Source organism: Amphiprion ocellaris, chromosome 16, assembly GCF_022539595.1.
Source record: "Amphiprion ocellaris isolate individual 3 ecotype Okinawa chromosome 16, ASM2253959v1, whole genome shotgun sequence".
Lineage (NCBI taxonomy): Eukaryota > Metazoa > Chordata > Actinopteri > Pomacentridae > Amphiprion > Amphiprion ocellaris.
The window spans coordinates 19432898-19448934 of NC_072781.1; the positions used below are offsets into that span (position 1 = coordinate 19432898).

At 38.5% G+C, this 16037-nt stretch overlaps 1 protein-coding gene across 2 annotated transcripts in view; it reads left to right on the forward strand.

Annotated features, from left to right (window-relative positions):
• Nucleotides 1–14364, forward strand: part of vwc2 (von Willebrand factor C domain containing 2) — a 35073-nt gene extending 20709 nt beyond the window's left edge. Inside the window, exon 4 of one of the 2 annotated variants that reach the window (XM_023277116.3) lies at nt 429–8405. In XM_023277116.3, coding sequence (XP_023132884.2) covers nt 429–451 — 23 coding nt within the window. In that variant the 3' untranslated portion in view covers nt 452–8405. Of the gene's footprint in view, nt 1–428; nt 8406–13559 lie in introns of those variants that run through there. The other variant, XM_023277114.3, reaches the window with a different exon arrangement.
• Nucleotides 14365–16037: the final 1673 nt, after the last annotated feature.

Here is a 16037-nt window from a genome sequence, read left to right on the forward strand (position 1 = left end):
TGATTTCATGAACACGGCTGGCGAGGTTGTCACCGTGTAAACACGAGGTGTAAACATTCAACATCTTTGTGAGACTCTGCATGCTGCCGGTCACCTTCCACCTCCTGGAGAAAATGGAGGCCTTCGTCAGGGAATAATCAAAAACATGTTTCCTTTAAGACTTAATTGCAACATGATTGCATTTGCATTTGCAGTTCATTTCACATAAGACTTGACACAATAAAGTAAACACAATAATGTGCAAAAAAACTACCTACACACGGGTTACCTTATTAAATAATTGGAGGAATTGCTAATTGGATGTAAACGGAAGTAAATGAGACATCAGTTTAAATAACATCACTGATCTTCTTTCACGTCGTATCAGTATCAAAATGATTATACGTTGGATTTAACTTTGTCTTTTATTCATGATGCTTCTTTGCCAGGTATTGCAGACACCGTGATTTAAATGATGAAGATCATCGATTGTCAACTCCCATCTCGCCACCGTTGATCATGCTGCACTCAATATGAGACAGCTCCAAAGTGGTAGCTCCATGATGAAACACACTGATGATGTAAATTAAAGTTACTGGGGGTCGTAGAAGAGTTCCTCCTCTGGTTCTGTTGTTTGTCTCGTCTGCAGATGTTGTTTGAGGTGCAGGCAGATGTTAAGACCTCCCAGGATCTCTGCTGCATCTGAAGTGTCACATCAAAGTTCAGCTCATTAATGGCAAAGAATCACACACTCATCCAGATGTGTAACACCACCAAAAAGGAAAGAAAAATGGATCACAGAATCTAACAGTATGCACTGAAAAGTATTTTAAAAAGGAGAAAAAATGGAACAAACGAGGCGAAACATTGAAACATAAGATCTGTAAAGAGAAAAAAAAACAGCTTTTTTATTCAAGTCATCTCTCCTGTCTCTTATCCTCATTTCCCAGCAAACAGCCCTTTTCCTCTTCACCATTTTCCTCACTATTGATATAAATCACAATGAAGTATTTCAATGTTTGATAAGTTCATCAATTATGCACAGGCATTATCTTGGCCTTTTCAGGCATGCAAAATCAATGCTTATGGCAGAGCACCCTGCCTCAGATGTGTTATTCAGCCTGTATGCAAGGAGACACTTGGGGAAGAGCCAGGGGAGGAAGATGAAAGTAAGAGGTATCGCTAACATCCACCCCAGACAGTTGTTCATGAATATCAAAGAACAGCTGTGAATGGACGCAGGTTCTCATCATTTTTTACTCATTATCTTAAAGTACTGGAACACATTACAATTAAATGGTTTCATACCCTCTAAAGTTTGTGACTATCATTCGCTTGCTGCCATAAAGTTTAATTAAACAATATTGATTCATGTAAAGAACACCAAGTCAATATGAGTCAAAGAGAGAAAACATATTCTCTACACTGGAGTGTTTTTTTTTTCCTGCTGCCAATATTTTTGAGGCGTTTTCCTTCTTCTTCGACATATAGGTAGAGGCATTGAAGTGTGTGTGCCAAGTTTTGTCTCACTGCGTCTGCTTTTGAAGAATGCTTAGGCAAAATAAAAATCAATGCAGGCAGGAGAAGCCTCTCTCTCTCTCTCTCTCTGTCTCTCGCCGGCACCTCGGCCACAGCTCCCTCCCTCTTGTCCTTTGCTCTTGCAGGGTATCGCCTTGGCAACGCATGAGGAAACAAGTGTGGCTCTTCAAGACTCAGACATTAGGGTCAGCACTAATCTATGGGGGGATGTGATAAACACTGAACTGGAGCCAAAATCACTTCAAACAGAGCAGCACGAGACATGGTAGCCTGGTTGCCAAGAGGGATAGAGACTCACTTAAATTAAGAGAGGGCCTTTTAAGATGTGGCAGGTTTTTTAAAAAGGAACACATCAAAAAAACACGAGTCAAAGGGAAATTGTTTATAGGGATGTAAAATGATGTGGTTTGCCCATTTAAAGCATCTTTCATCTCATGCTGACAGCACAGATAAGGAATAATGCAGCAAACAGAGATAGCCTCAGTCAATGAATGCAAAAATTATGCTTCTTTATTACTGAGCCCCATACTCCTTAGTTACTGTTGCTATCTAGCACTTCTCAAACTATAATGTAGCCTACAATTATATCAGTGGCAAATTTACCTCTAACTTTCCAGTCATTTTTGAAACTAATTATTAGATTGTACACAGAAATTTATTTTGTAGGAAATTGTCTGTTGATAACTGTTGCTAATCTGTTGCAAAATTTCATTTTATGGAACCATTAGCATTAGTGGCCAAAACCTGTTTTGCACTGATTCAGTTTAAAACAACAGCAAAAACATGTTTAAGTTCCTCATAGTGTTCTATATAACACTATAAATGAGGTTATAAAGATGTAACACACACACACACACACACACACCCATACACATATATATATATATTTTACAAAATCAAAATATATATTTATATTTTCTAACGTTCAAAAGTTTGGGGTCACCCAGACAATTTCATGTTTTCCATGAAATCTCACACTTTTATCCATGTGCTAACATAATTGCACAAGGGTTTTCTAATCATCAATTAGCCTTTCAACACCATTAGCTAACAATGTAGCATTAGAACACAGGAGTGATGGTTGCTGGAAATGTTCCTCTGTACCCCTATGGAGATATTCCATTCAAAATCGGCCGTTTCCAGCTACAATAGTCATTTACCACATTAACAACGTCTAGACTTTATTTCTGATTAATTAAATGTTATCTTCATTGAAAAAAACAGATTTTCTTTCAAAAATAAGGACATTTCTAAGTGACATCATACTTTTGAACGGTAGTGTATTCGTAGATCTGATGAGTTTGGCAAACATAACCTTACAATAAACTTCCCCAAACTAAAAGAAGAGCAGGAAAGAGCTACAAACAATATTCTAATTTTACCTGTTGGCTTTCCTGCTGTATCTATTCCTGATGACTTTCTAATTAACTCTCTGAATGTCAAAACCAGCAAGCAGGTTTAAAAGTCATGCTATCTTAAAATATCTCTAAAATTACACCGTTTATCAGATGGTTAAACAAATTATGTGTGGAATGCAGATCCATCAGGTAAATTAACTAAATCTAAGCTTAAAAAGCCATCAAAATCACTTTAATCTACAAAGTGATTTTGATTCTACATCGCACATTGTTCTACGTGTCACTTTTTAAAAAATGGAAAACCTGTTGCACCAAATTCTGTAATAAAAAACAAAAAAACCAAAAAAAACCCAGCAAAACTAAGAAGCCTTGATGAGAAGCCATTCATGTGAAAAAATTCAAGGACTTTTCAGGTGAACTGCAGGCATATGTTGGACACAAGGATGGAAGCAGTGTAGAGCGATTGAAAGGAAAATGAAACATACTTGATCAATAAAATAAATGCAGCACAACTCAAACAGTATACAGAGGAGCAAGCTGTCAGCAAGTTGTTGGAAGTTACACTGAGCATGGAGAAAGAGAGTTGGTGTGCAGAGTAGTGTGAACAATGCTTAGTTTATAGAAGTTGTAAAAATGTAAATAGAAAAACCGTCTGTAGTACATAGAGTAACCTATTTTTCCCAGGTTTGGTAACACTTGGAAAAAAGTTGTACATGCTGATTCAGAATTTTGTTAACTTTGGGAAATGAATACTCAATTTAACAAGAAAAGCACTCAGAGAGCGCAATACTCCGCCAAGGCTGCTCATTCCCCCATATGACATTGGCTGAAATGCAGCATTTGTTTATTAGTTATTGATGATCAGAAGTCACGGAAACATAGAATGTGGTCATTTAATATAGATGTACCCACAAACAAAATGACCTTGTGCTGAGCGCAGGCGTGTGTTATGCATGTGTACGTAATGAATGGATACCGAATCACGTGATCTAAATATGTTCCGGGCAGCGGGAATTGGTGGGACTCAGAAACACCCCCACAATTTAATCAGTTGTTCCTTGTATCATTTCTGACTGATAAGTCCTGATAAGTCCGCAACAGTCGATTTGTAGTAGGATCGCAATCGTGCTCGTCAGCAGGTAGCTGACGTAGTGTTCACTTGTTGTCACTATCTCACACATGACAGAAATCTTTAAGAAATGTGTGGATCCAGATTATAAGCTGCATCACTGCCAAAATCTAATCACTTGGTCCTTGTGTCATTTCTGACCTTCCGTGAAAACTTCATCCAAATCCGTTAGTCCATTTTTGAGTCATGTTGCTAACAGACAAACAAACAGACAAAGCAATGCAGTTCATCACATGTACAGCAATTAATAGTTGTGCCGTTTCCATAGAGGTGGAGGAAGTTATATTGTAGTGTAAAATAAGTAAAAATGTGACGGGGCAAAAAATAATACTGATAATAAAATGCAACATCAACAGCAAAAAACCAAAATAAAAAAAAAAAAACCCCTACAAAAATTGCTTGGGCTTTAGAAGGTTAAAGCTTTAACGCCACATAATAATAACATTGGTGGCATGCACCTCGTATTTGATAATATCATCAGATTACCATCGTAGCTAGTTAGCTCATTAGCCATACATCCTAACAGTTAAAGTTAGAGTAAAAATATCCTCTGTTAATTAGGGCCAAAAATTGTATCAAAATCTAGGTTACTGAAACTGCCACATGTCCAGGTGCAACACCCAAACCACAGGACATACAATTTTTTTTCAAAAAGGTCACGTGTCACAAAAGGCTATTATGGATGAAGCATTGTGGTGCAGCGAGATGCCCGACCTATAAACCATATTCTCCTGTTGTCAGGGAACACCAACAACAATCACATCATTGTTTTTTCAAGGGAAAAGAATTTTTTAAAAATACCATTCACTAAAGTCAACTATAATAGTGTTGTTTTTGCATACCATTCTGCCCTACTGTTAATCAGTTCCGTACACTTTATATTGTGCTATTAGGTTTTTAAAGCCTCACAAAATACGGAGTCCTCCAAATATTACGAGTCTTGCACTTGTATGCATATTGCTTTAACATGCAGATAAGTCAGAAGCTCACCAAGTCTGTTTTTGTCCTAAACAGTTATTATTTGTGTGGAAAAAAAATGTCAAAGATAAATTAACTGTACAATTAATGCACCCAAACTGAGTAATTTCACTGTGAAACAAACATAATGACAACTAGTAATAAATTTAATTTGTGGTGTTTGTTGTTATAAGTTACATAATGTCTGTAAAACATGCGGTAATCAAGAATAATAACTAGTGTGCGCTGATTTCATCTTTGAAAGGGAAAGTAGGACACTTTGCATCATCTCATAAATTCGCAAAAGGTTATTTTTGTCCGTGTTCCTCCTTTTGTTTAATCCTTTCATCACAACACTACATTTTATTATCTAAAGGCCATTATCCATTACTGGCCTTTGGAGGTGTGATTACAATAGAAAAAGGTCACAATAATGAAGGTAATTGTCACATTATGTCTTAACAATTACAGTAGTGCTGGGTCACTGAGTGGCTCTGGTCTGCTTCTTAGCTGTTATTTTTTTCTAAATCTTCTTCAGAATAAAAGTCAGTGTGACTTAAAAATAGGTTTTTGTCTCAGTTCAGATAAAGAGAAGTACAAAGCTGAACAAGAGGATGTTGCAGATTTGATGTGAGAGCTTTAAATGTACTGTTTTTGAGGTTGGAGTAAATGGATGTCTTCCAGTAAACTCTGTCACCTGGACACTGCTGTGATGGCTGGCGTGGCGCTGGTTTGTGGCTCCATCCCTGTGAAGGACACTGGTTATGACAGTCGCACTACTAGTGTGCAGCTGGGTTATTCAGCCACAGAGATTATCAGTGGGCGCAGTCGCTGGGCCAACATATGCAAACAAAAATTCACATAAGCTGGCACTTCCATAAAAATGGACTATCTACAGCGTCAAATCGAGGCAGTTCATATTTAAAAGTCGGCACCCGTCTCACACAGCACCTCCGAACCAAATTATTCATATTGTTGTGAAAATCAGAGCCTCTCCTCGCAAAGTTCTCCCACTTGATGTATTTACAAAGCAAGGTCATTTTTACTCTGCATTTATAATGCAAATGTACTAAAGAAATGCATTAAGATGAGTGATTTCTGCTTTTCTTTGCTTGCCATTACCTTATAATGCAGCTCTGCAGGTTTTAACATTTCAGAATTAAGGGGTGTTATGATCGGGATGTGTCCTCGTTTCCCGGTCCATTATCTGGCGCCACTACAGAGCCAAAAGCCACAGGTGCTAATGGCTATCTCTTTCACATGCTTCCCATGCCAACTTCTAACACGCTGCAGTGACAGTTTGGGTCCAACTGTTCACGCACATGCACAGTCCATTTGTCTCTGCCTCTTCTGGTGCTGTTCAAAAGCTCTTGTGAAGCCTGATGTGTCTATAAAAATCTTTTTCTACCACAGAGCGCGAAAGGCAGAAAGACAGACAGTGATGGAGAGACAGGGATATATTATATTAATGAAGCAATGGCAAAAAGGTGGGTATGATATGAATGGCAGAATAATAGAGTGACAGCAATGAGTAAGCACAGTGGCGCCGAATCCATGCATTAATTAACACAAATGAGTGTCATGCAACTGTGAATGACTGGATGACAGGCTGCAGTTTAATCCAGAAGGAAGGGCTTGTGATTTATGTTGCTTTTTTCGCATTTTTCTCTCCAAGCATATCCCTGACATATGCGTCTTTCATTCGAAACGCTGTGTTCTAAATGCTGCTAATGATGATGAATCAGTAGCGACAGCAGTGTGGACCACAAGATGAGTTGTTATTCAGATAGGGTGTGTGCGTGTTCATCTGAAGACTTATAAATGTGTTAGGGCTGACATTTTGACAGGCCTCTGCAAACTGTTCACACTGATTGATGTGCCAGCACGCACCTTCTGGGTGCCGACGTCCAATGAAATGCGGTGACTGCGACTGAAAAACTCCCCATTTATCAGCATCTTAATTATACAACAGAGTGGCTCTAGACCTTGTTAGTCTAAGGGAAGAAGCCATTGTTATGCTATACCTGATGTTGTGGAAGCAATTCCCGCAGTGTTTATATTTTGCCGTGCGGCTTGAGAGATAATGGATGATTTATGAGCACCTTTATTCCAGCCACCGGTCGAGGACAGAGGCACATTCACCTGATGAAAACCTAGTGAAGGTAACACTGTCGATGATACAAGGAGGACAGTTATGTTTTGGTATTGTCGGCTTGGCAAGCAGATTTCTCTGTGCACTCAACGTTGACAGAAGAACCACCAAAACATGCCGGGCTCCACTGGTAGTTTTTTACCACTTACAAGGCAACAACTACACCCAACATCAAAATTTCCGTCAGAGAGAGCCAATTTCCAGCAAACTAGTAAAAAAACTGTCCCTAGGGGTGCACTTCAAAACTGTATTAAAGCACTGCGTAACAGTGCTTAATTTGTTTTTTATGCACACTCTGAGCACTCCAACCTTGAAGTTACGTAAGGAGAGGAGCCGCCTTCAGCAAGACATGCTTTATTTGTGGTGTAGCCGATCTAAGGAGTGTGGAACAAAATATAATTGAATATATCTCGTGTGCATACCGAAAATTGAGTCAAATACTGAGTGTGAATGAAAAAAAATGCTGTCTGAATCCCAGGATAAGACAGTGAAGGAGATAATCGTGTGATTCGGTCCTTAAGAATTCAGTGTAATCACTGCAATTCCAGGATGCATCTCTTTCTCTCTGCCGACAGGAGCTTGGTATTTCAGAATGAAAATGCTCCTCTGCATAAACCATGAGTGGTCACTCAGTGGTCTGAAGAGGGAGGCAGTTATGGCCAGTGGGAAATCTATTTTGAGCAGACACAAAGGCAGTTGATGATTCATGGTAGATTGGCAGGAGGGAGTGAGAAACTGTAAGAAATTCCACCTGTTCGAGGATCAGAGTGACAAAGTCATTATGTTAAATGGGATCAGCACTGGTTTTCATTCCAAATGAATTCCTGTCAGAAATGGACATGAGCAGGCGTGTTCAGAAATTGTGATGCTTGTGTATCCATTAATTTTTGTGTGCCTCGTATATTCCCATAACCAGAACACTATTTTGGGAAGCAATCAATGAAAGCCCAGATGTGAGAGCCCATTTTCCACTGAGAGAAATGAAATGAAGGGCAGCGCATTCTGTCTCTTGTGTTCATTCCCTTCTTTCGCTGACTACATTCAAGTTCACTGGGATGTCATGAAACTATCTTAAAGGAACGAGATAAGACAACTAGCGGCACTGAACTCCATATGGAAATGTGGCCATTGCAACAGTTATGGCATCTAAAAGTAGCAGTAAAACAGCTGAAGCTCTGTCCTACTTTCAAACTAGTATGTGTCCCATTGGCCTCCGTTCCACAATGTATTTTTGCATGGAGGTTTTTTTGTCAGTCTGTGTGGAAACTGAAATATGTGGCTCTGTAATTCTGCTCACTCCAGCTAATATATATATATATATATATATATATATATATATATATATATATATATATATATATATATATATATATATATATATAAAATATATATATATATATATATATATATATATATATATATATATATAAATAAAAAAAAAAAAAAAATATATATATATATATATATATATATATATATATATATATATATATATATATATATATATATATATATATATATATATATATACACTACCAGTCAAAAGTTTGGACACACTTTCTCATTCAATGTTTTTTTCTTTATTTTTACTACTGTCAAGACATCAAAACTCTGAAGGAAGACATATGGAATTATGTAGCAAACAATTGTGAAATAGCTCTAAATATGTTGATATAGTTTAAAAACCTCAAAGTAGCCATCCTTTGCTTTGATTACTGCTTAGCACACTCTTGGCCTTCTCTCAGTGAGCTTCATGAGGTCGTCACTTGATATGGTTTTCACTTCACAGGTGTGCCTTGTCAACATTAATTTGTGGAATTTCTTGCCTTCTTAATGGGGTTGTGACCATCAGTTGTGTTGTGCAGAAGTCAGGTTGGTACACAGTTGACAGCCCTATTTGACAACTGTTAGAATCCACATTATGGCAAGAACCAATCAGTTAAGGAAAGAGAAACAACAGTCCATCATTACTTTAAGAACTGAAGGTCAGTCAGTCCGGAAAATTGCGAAAACTTTGAATGTATGCCCAAGTGCAGTCGCAAAAACCATCAAACGCTATGACCAAACTGGCTCACATGAGGACCGCCCCAGAAAAGGAAGACCAAGAGTTACCTCTGCTGCTGAGGATAAATTCATCTGAGTCATCAGTCTCAGAAATCTCAAGTTAACAGCACCTCAGTTTAGAGCCCAGAAGATAAATGTCACACAGAGTTCTGGTAGCAGACACATCTCTGCATCAACTGTTAAGAGGAGACTGATCAATCAGGCCTTTATGGTCAAACAGCTGCTAAGAAATCACTACTAAGGAAAAGCAACAAGCAGAAGAGATTTGTTTGGGCCAAGAAATACAAGGAATGGACATTAGACCAGTGGAAATCTGTGCTTTGGTCTGATGAGTCCAAATTTGAGATCGTTGGTTCCACCTGCCGTGTCTTTGTGCAACACAGAAAAGGTGAATGGATGGTCTCTACATGCATGGTTCTCACTGTGATGCATGGAGGAGGAGGAGGTGTGATGGTGTGGGGCTGCTTTGCTGGTGACACTGTTGGGGATTTATTCAAAACTGAAGGAACACTGAACCAGCATGGCTACCACAGCATCCTGCAGTGACATCCCATCCGGTTTGCGTTTAGTTGGACCATCATTTATTTTTCAACAAGACAATGACCCCAAACACACCTCCAGGCTGTGGAAGGACTATTTGACCAAGAAGGAGAGTGATGGAGTGCTGCGTCAGATGACCTGGCCTCCACAGTCACCTGACCTAAACCCAATCCAGATGGATGAGATGGACCACAGAGTGAAGGCAAAAGGGCCAACAAGTGCTCAGCATCTCTGGGAACTCCTTCAAGACTGTTGGAAAACCATTCCAGATGACTACCTCATGAAGCTCATTAAGAGAATGCCAAGAGTGTGCAAAGCAGTAATCAAAGAAAAGGGTGGCTATTTTGAAGAATCTGAAGTATAAAGCATGTTTTGACTTATTTCACACTTTTTTTGTTTACTACACAATTCCATATGTGTTTATTCATAGTTTTGATGCATTCAGTGAAAATCTACAATGTAAATAGTCATGAAAATAAAGGAAAACCATTAAATGAGAAGGTGTGTCCAAACTTTTGACTGGTAGTGTTTATTTCTGCTCATATATTCAAATTAATATCCACACTGGCTATGAGAACGTGAACACTTCATAGTATTTACCTACTTCAGCTTGATTTCTATTATTAAATTATAATAATTTTAAAATATTAATATAAACTGTGCAGAATAAATGCTGTGAAAAGGATGGAGTCCTCGGGTTTTTCCAGCAAGTGACTGAGAATAGGACAATGAAAGACACCATTGTAAAACCGAGGCCACCACGTTGTCCTGAATGTGACTCTGTGTTTTGGGTAATTGCAATAGCCAAGGTCAAATATGTTGAGCATGCACATTTGACACACTTAAAATGCAGAGATTCATCTAACTAGCATTTAGGCTAATTGGAGGATCTTTAGTCAAGTTGCCCACTGAGATATGGAAATTTTGGACTGCACAAGTCAGCAGATAATTATTTTAACATTGGCTCGTGTCCTCAGTTAGCACCTCTAATGAGCCAAAAACACTCCTTGTCAGTAATATCACATACAACGCAGTCATCAGTGTTGCCATTTGCCAATACCAGACACATCAGTCCTGTAGAACTACATAGTAAATGGTGCATCTTTTTCTGTATGTACTTATTTATCAAGCAAGCAAAAAACTGTGAAATGTAATGCAGTCAACTTATATTTACTAATTAGCTGCCTTCACATATTTAAAGCCTTAGTATCTGCTGGTGCAGGTCATAGACGTACAAGAAGAATGTATTCTGAAGACCTTAGTGAATGTAAAATTATAAAGTTAAGGTCAACACATTCAGAGGCCACTTATCTTGATATTTAATGTCACTAACTGGATTTTTGGATAGAGAAGAAGTGGACATTGAACAACTTGTATTATAGAAAGATGTTCTATCACCAGAAAGGCATAAATTACAGGTTGTTCGTAATTCACACTGACAAGGCTGTGAATACAAGGAATTTCAAACTGATTGGAATCCTTCAAGCATCACAAAGGAGACACCACAGCAGCCAGCTATGAGGTCGCAGAGGTCTGGGCCTTGGTCTGTTTCAGAAATCGTGCATGAAATGTGGGTGTGAATGAACATGGTTTTACCTGGGGAATGGAAGTGTTTATACCTTGTTATATGTCTCCCAATTGACACTTCTGTTTGGCTGTGGCTGGAACATAGCTTAGGCAAAGCAGTTAGCAGATCTATGCAAATCCTCTGCAGGCTTATTTGGTTGCATCGATCTGCCAAACAAAAATTATTTCAGCCAATTAGAGCTTATTCCTCAGAAATATGCGACCCTATTTCTGTCACATGTTAAAGTCTACAGCAGTGAGTAAGATTATTCTCTTTTTTGAAAACCAATTAATTTCACCTTAGGTACATATTAAAGGTGCAATAAATAAGAATTTGATTTTAAATGTAGCATTAATATAGTGGCAAGCATCTGCTATGTAAAGATACAGTCATGTAATGGTGTATTTAGCAGAAAATGAAGTCACACTTGCTTTGTTTGTGTTGTTATCTAAGTTTGCATGCTAGTGCATGTGAGTCTCTCCCTTTGAAACTGTTGGTCATCCCTGCATTTTAAACAGCCTAAGAGTGCAGACAAGTGTTGAGTCTATGTCCTAAAAAACAAAGAATTTCAAAGGTAAATATTCTATTAATGTTATTTACCTGATTTATTTGCATTTGTTTCATTTCAGCTTAGTGTGAGAGTCTCCATATAGTTTTGGTATATGCTTGCAAGTCAACCAGAAGTCTATTTATTCCTATGGGAAGATTAGTTACTTGCAATGTCCAATGTTATGTCTGGAATTTGGAAAAATTAGCTGAGGATTGTGTAGCGGGAAGTTGGAAAAACAAATAAGTAAACAGACTATTGACTTGCTTGAGTATTTCAACAGTCAAATCGCGTAAGTGCATAAATAAAAAGAAACTAGTTTAGTACATGCTAGCTGCAGAACTTACAGAGTGCAAGCATTGGGGTTATATGTCTTTTAAAGCATTTTTTTTTTTGGCCTCATAGGCTTTATTGTATAGGACAGTGGAGAGCTAGAGAGAGACAGGAAATGGGGGACCTGCAGTAAAAAGATTCAAACCCATGACCACTGCATTGGGAGCTGTTTATGGGTCAACCAGTCAACCATTTGAGCTGCCAGGGCATTTGGTTATATGTCTTTTTACAGAATATTTCCAAAATTGGCGACACACCTTGCTCCTCTATTGTTGTGACAATGGTACAATGTGTGCGTTCCATAAAACTGGATCGTTAAAGAGACTCTCTCCAATGGCTGTGGTAAAGTTTGTATCCATACATACAGAAATGCATTCCCTTGCGTTGAACATTCTGGGGCATAGTCTGTGTATTATAAAGAATTATGGACTTCAAACTAAACTGAGGCATTTAAAGTGACTTGGTGGTAAGAAATAAGAACTGTTTACATTATTGGTTCACAGTAACCTGTAAGCACACATCATATGTTTGATTCCAATGCATTATCAATGCAATATTGTCAGTGTTAGCGATGACAGAACAATGTCTGTGCTACACTAAGAACTCACTTATAAACAGTTATGATAAAGATATGGATAAATTATTCTGATTGTATTAAACAAGAAAATAATATTTAAAACAATATTGTCCCCCTGCTTCATGTTATTTCTGAACTTTTATTGCTCCTATTTAGACTATATGAATCTTACATGCATTCGTGTGACAAAAATAATGATTATGATTCAGATCATGTTGTAATTACTTGTTTTATTTTCCTATTTATTTTAGAAAGTAGTTAAGAAAAGTTTTTTTCTGGTTTGTCCTAATTTTCACAGTGCTATTCATAGATTATATTATAATTAACATGCAGTAAAACATCCCTCAGAATGCATGAAAGTATGTGACTGAAATTCACTTCATACTTAAAAGGTACAAATGTACAGCTATATAACAGACTACTCATTTTCCTGGATGTCAGTCCAAATTTCACTCTGGCTATGGTCCTGAAAAGAATGTGACTGAACTGTGTATTCTGTTCTTAAACAGCATTTTTACATGCTGAACAGTGTCCTTGGTCAGTCTAGAGCACAGACGAGTGCAACCTCAACAGCACTATTGTTTTTTTCTTCTCTAAACTGACTCCAACGCCTACATAAGACACAGGAGCAAAGCAACTCATGCATGTTCAGTATTCTAGTGAGAGTCTGACGTCAGTAATATAACACAGTGCCGAAATCACTGAAGAAATGTATCGAGAGTACATAAGGTCAAGCTGTAATTCCATTTTGAAAAATAATATGGGGCCTATTTTCTGCTTTGTGCTAGTTTCCCTGTTTTTCTTGTATCACCTACAGGGCCAAATTGCTACGCGGACACAGCGGTGATACCGGCCGGCCGGGAAGTGAAGATTGATGAGTGTACAATCTGCTACTGCACATATGAGGAGGGCACGTGGCAGATTGAGCGACAAGCCACCTGCAGCAAGAACGAGTGCCAGCGGAGCTAGAGACTGGCACAGTGAGGGGGGACTTTGGCACATTTCACCCAGCAAACTGGACATCAGGGTCGGACAGCAGCCCTCGAGCATTTCAACATTTATACTGTAGTCACTCCTGTATTACTGAAAAATGCTTTTATGAAAGTTTATAATCCACACACAGAATATCTATTTATCTATGTATTAAATTATTTATGAATATATACAAAATATAGGGGGTCATTAATGCTGAACTAGTGAAAAAATATTTTTTATAGCCTCTGTATTTTAATAAGCAATGTACTGGACCAGAGGTCAATTAAACAACAGAATGTATAGAACACACACAGCTGTCTTTGGAGGTGAAAACCTCAATGTTTCGACATGTGGTGTCTTATGACGAACCCTAACACCCGTCCTTCTACCACCAAAGTGCAGACTAGACAATGTACGATCCATTTCAGAACAATGGATGAAGATTTGCTGTGTAAGACGATCAAGTGAAGAGTTAAAAACAACGGGGAGGGGGAGAGAAAACAAGCGCAAATTCGAGAGAACTTGACTGTTTCCTGATTCTTTGCTCTTTTTTGGATGTTCAAATGTGCTTTGATTTGGAAGTGCTTTTTTGTATTTCTCTTGGTACTGTGTGTTCATGTTCCAAATAAATGCCAATCTGTGCTCTATAGATGTCCAAATGGTACCTTTTTTAGCTGTAGGTCATCATGTTGATGGTAATTCATATTTACAGGCTTACAAATAAATAAAAATATACACAATTGACTTGATAGCTGAGTGGTTAGGCCGGATACTATATGGGGACATGTGCCCTGAGCGGCGGATCACCAGTTTGATTTCCGGCTGGCCAGAACATTCACTGCACATCACTGCTCTGCTTGGAATGCTTGCATCAACCAAGAGTCTGTCTTAGGAATAAATGATTTGGCATTTCATCCATCACAGGTAACCTTTGAGTGTGACAAACTTGAACAAATCCACTCTTTAGATGTAAACATTTTTCTGTTTTGAAGTCCTGGGATGATATCAGTTAAGCTCCAGGTAAATATTTAATAGGTTGTCAAGAGGATATTAAGTTAGTTAGTGATGCAGTTTCATTTCCAGTGGCATCACAAAATAAACAAGAGAGGCTAGAAGTGAGATCACACAATCTACATAGTTAACTCCATTGAATAAAAGCCAGACTGGACAATCTAGAAACTGAAAGGTCACCTGACTTGCTGCATATATTTCTTGCCTTCATTTTCAGTTGGAGGAAGGGGAATAATGAATGCAGGGCCATGGGGCCCATCAACCAACACATCAAAATGATGATTAATAATTTAAGTGCAGGTTATGAGCATTGAGAGGCAGGCTGTGATAAATAGATGCAGATGTTGTGTTTCTGCTTTCTCCTGTTATCTTTTACATTAGCAGTGCAACACTCTCTGTGTCACCATTTTGCAGTGTCCTGGACACACTGCAAAACTCTTTGATCAAGAGGTTGCCAGACAACGACGGAGCATCTCCAGCAGTGAGACGTGCCTGTCAGACAGTCGGAAGGATTGAGGTAAATAAGCTTAAATGCATGTACATGCTACGTTACAGGCTTCTCCCAGAGCAGTAGGGGAGCTGTGGCCCAGATCTATTAGGGTTTTGAGCCTGGTCTTAACTCCTCTGTTTCTAAGACTGTAAGGATCCTCTCAAACCAAATTCATTCATTCCGGAAAGGGAGGACTTGTGCTCGTGCATACAAGTGGTAAATGATGGTGGGATTTTTCTTTCCTCCCCATTAATCGTCACACAGACACACTTTTCTTCCATTTAGAGGAATTCATGCTGCTATGTCATTGCTATATTCTTTCATCTTACAAGATAATGCTCCCTTAGGTCTAATTTCCCATGCAGCTTACCTGCTGTGTGCTATCCAGTGAAGTAATGACTCTGACCGCGGGTGCTCTCTGTCACCCCTCTCTACTCTGCCCAGGTCATTAACAATCACAATTGGCTTTACATCAGTTCATATTCCAGCAGTTATTCAAGATCGGATCTGTGTGTGATTGGAGAGAAGAAAGCTGCGATTAAGACTGGCTATAAAGTCAAACTCATCAGAAACGCGGCTGGGTCTTTTACTTTGAAATACAAGTCCCAGAGAAGCTATGCATCTAAACTCCTTCAAAGACAGGCCATTAATTGGACACATCTGTTGGAGAAGCCCATAAGAGATTAGCCCGGTCTCCCCAATGCAGTAACTATGTAATTAGGCTTCTGTCCTGTTCTGGACAATGCGCACTGCTGCAGAGAGATGAAATGTGTTCATATTACAGTAGGTGAGGAAATTCATTATTCATTTATAGCAATC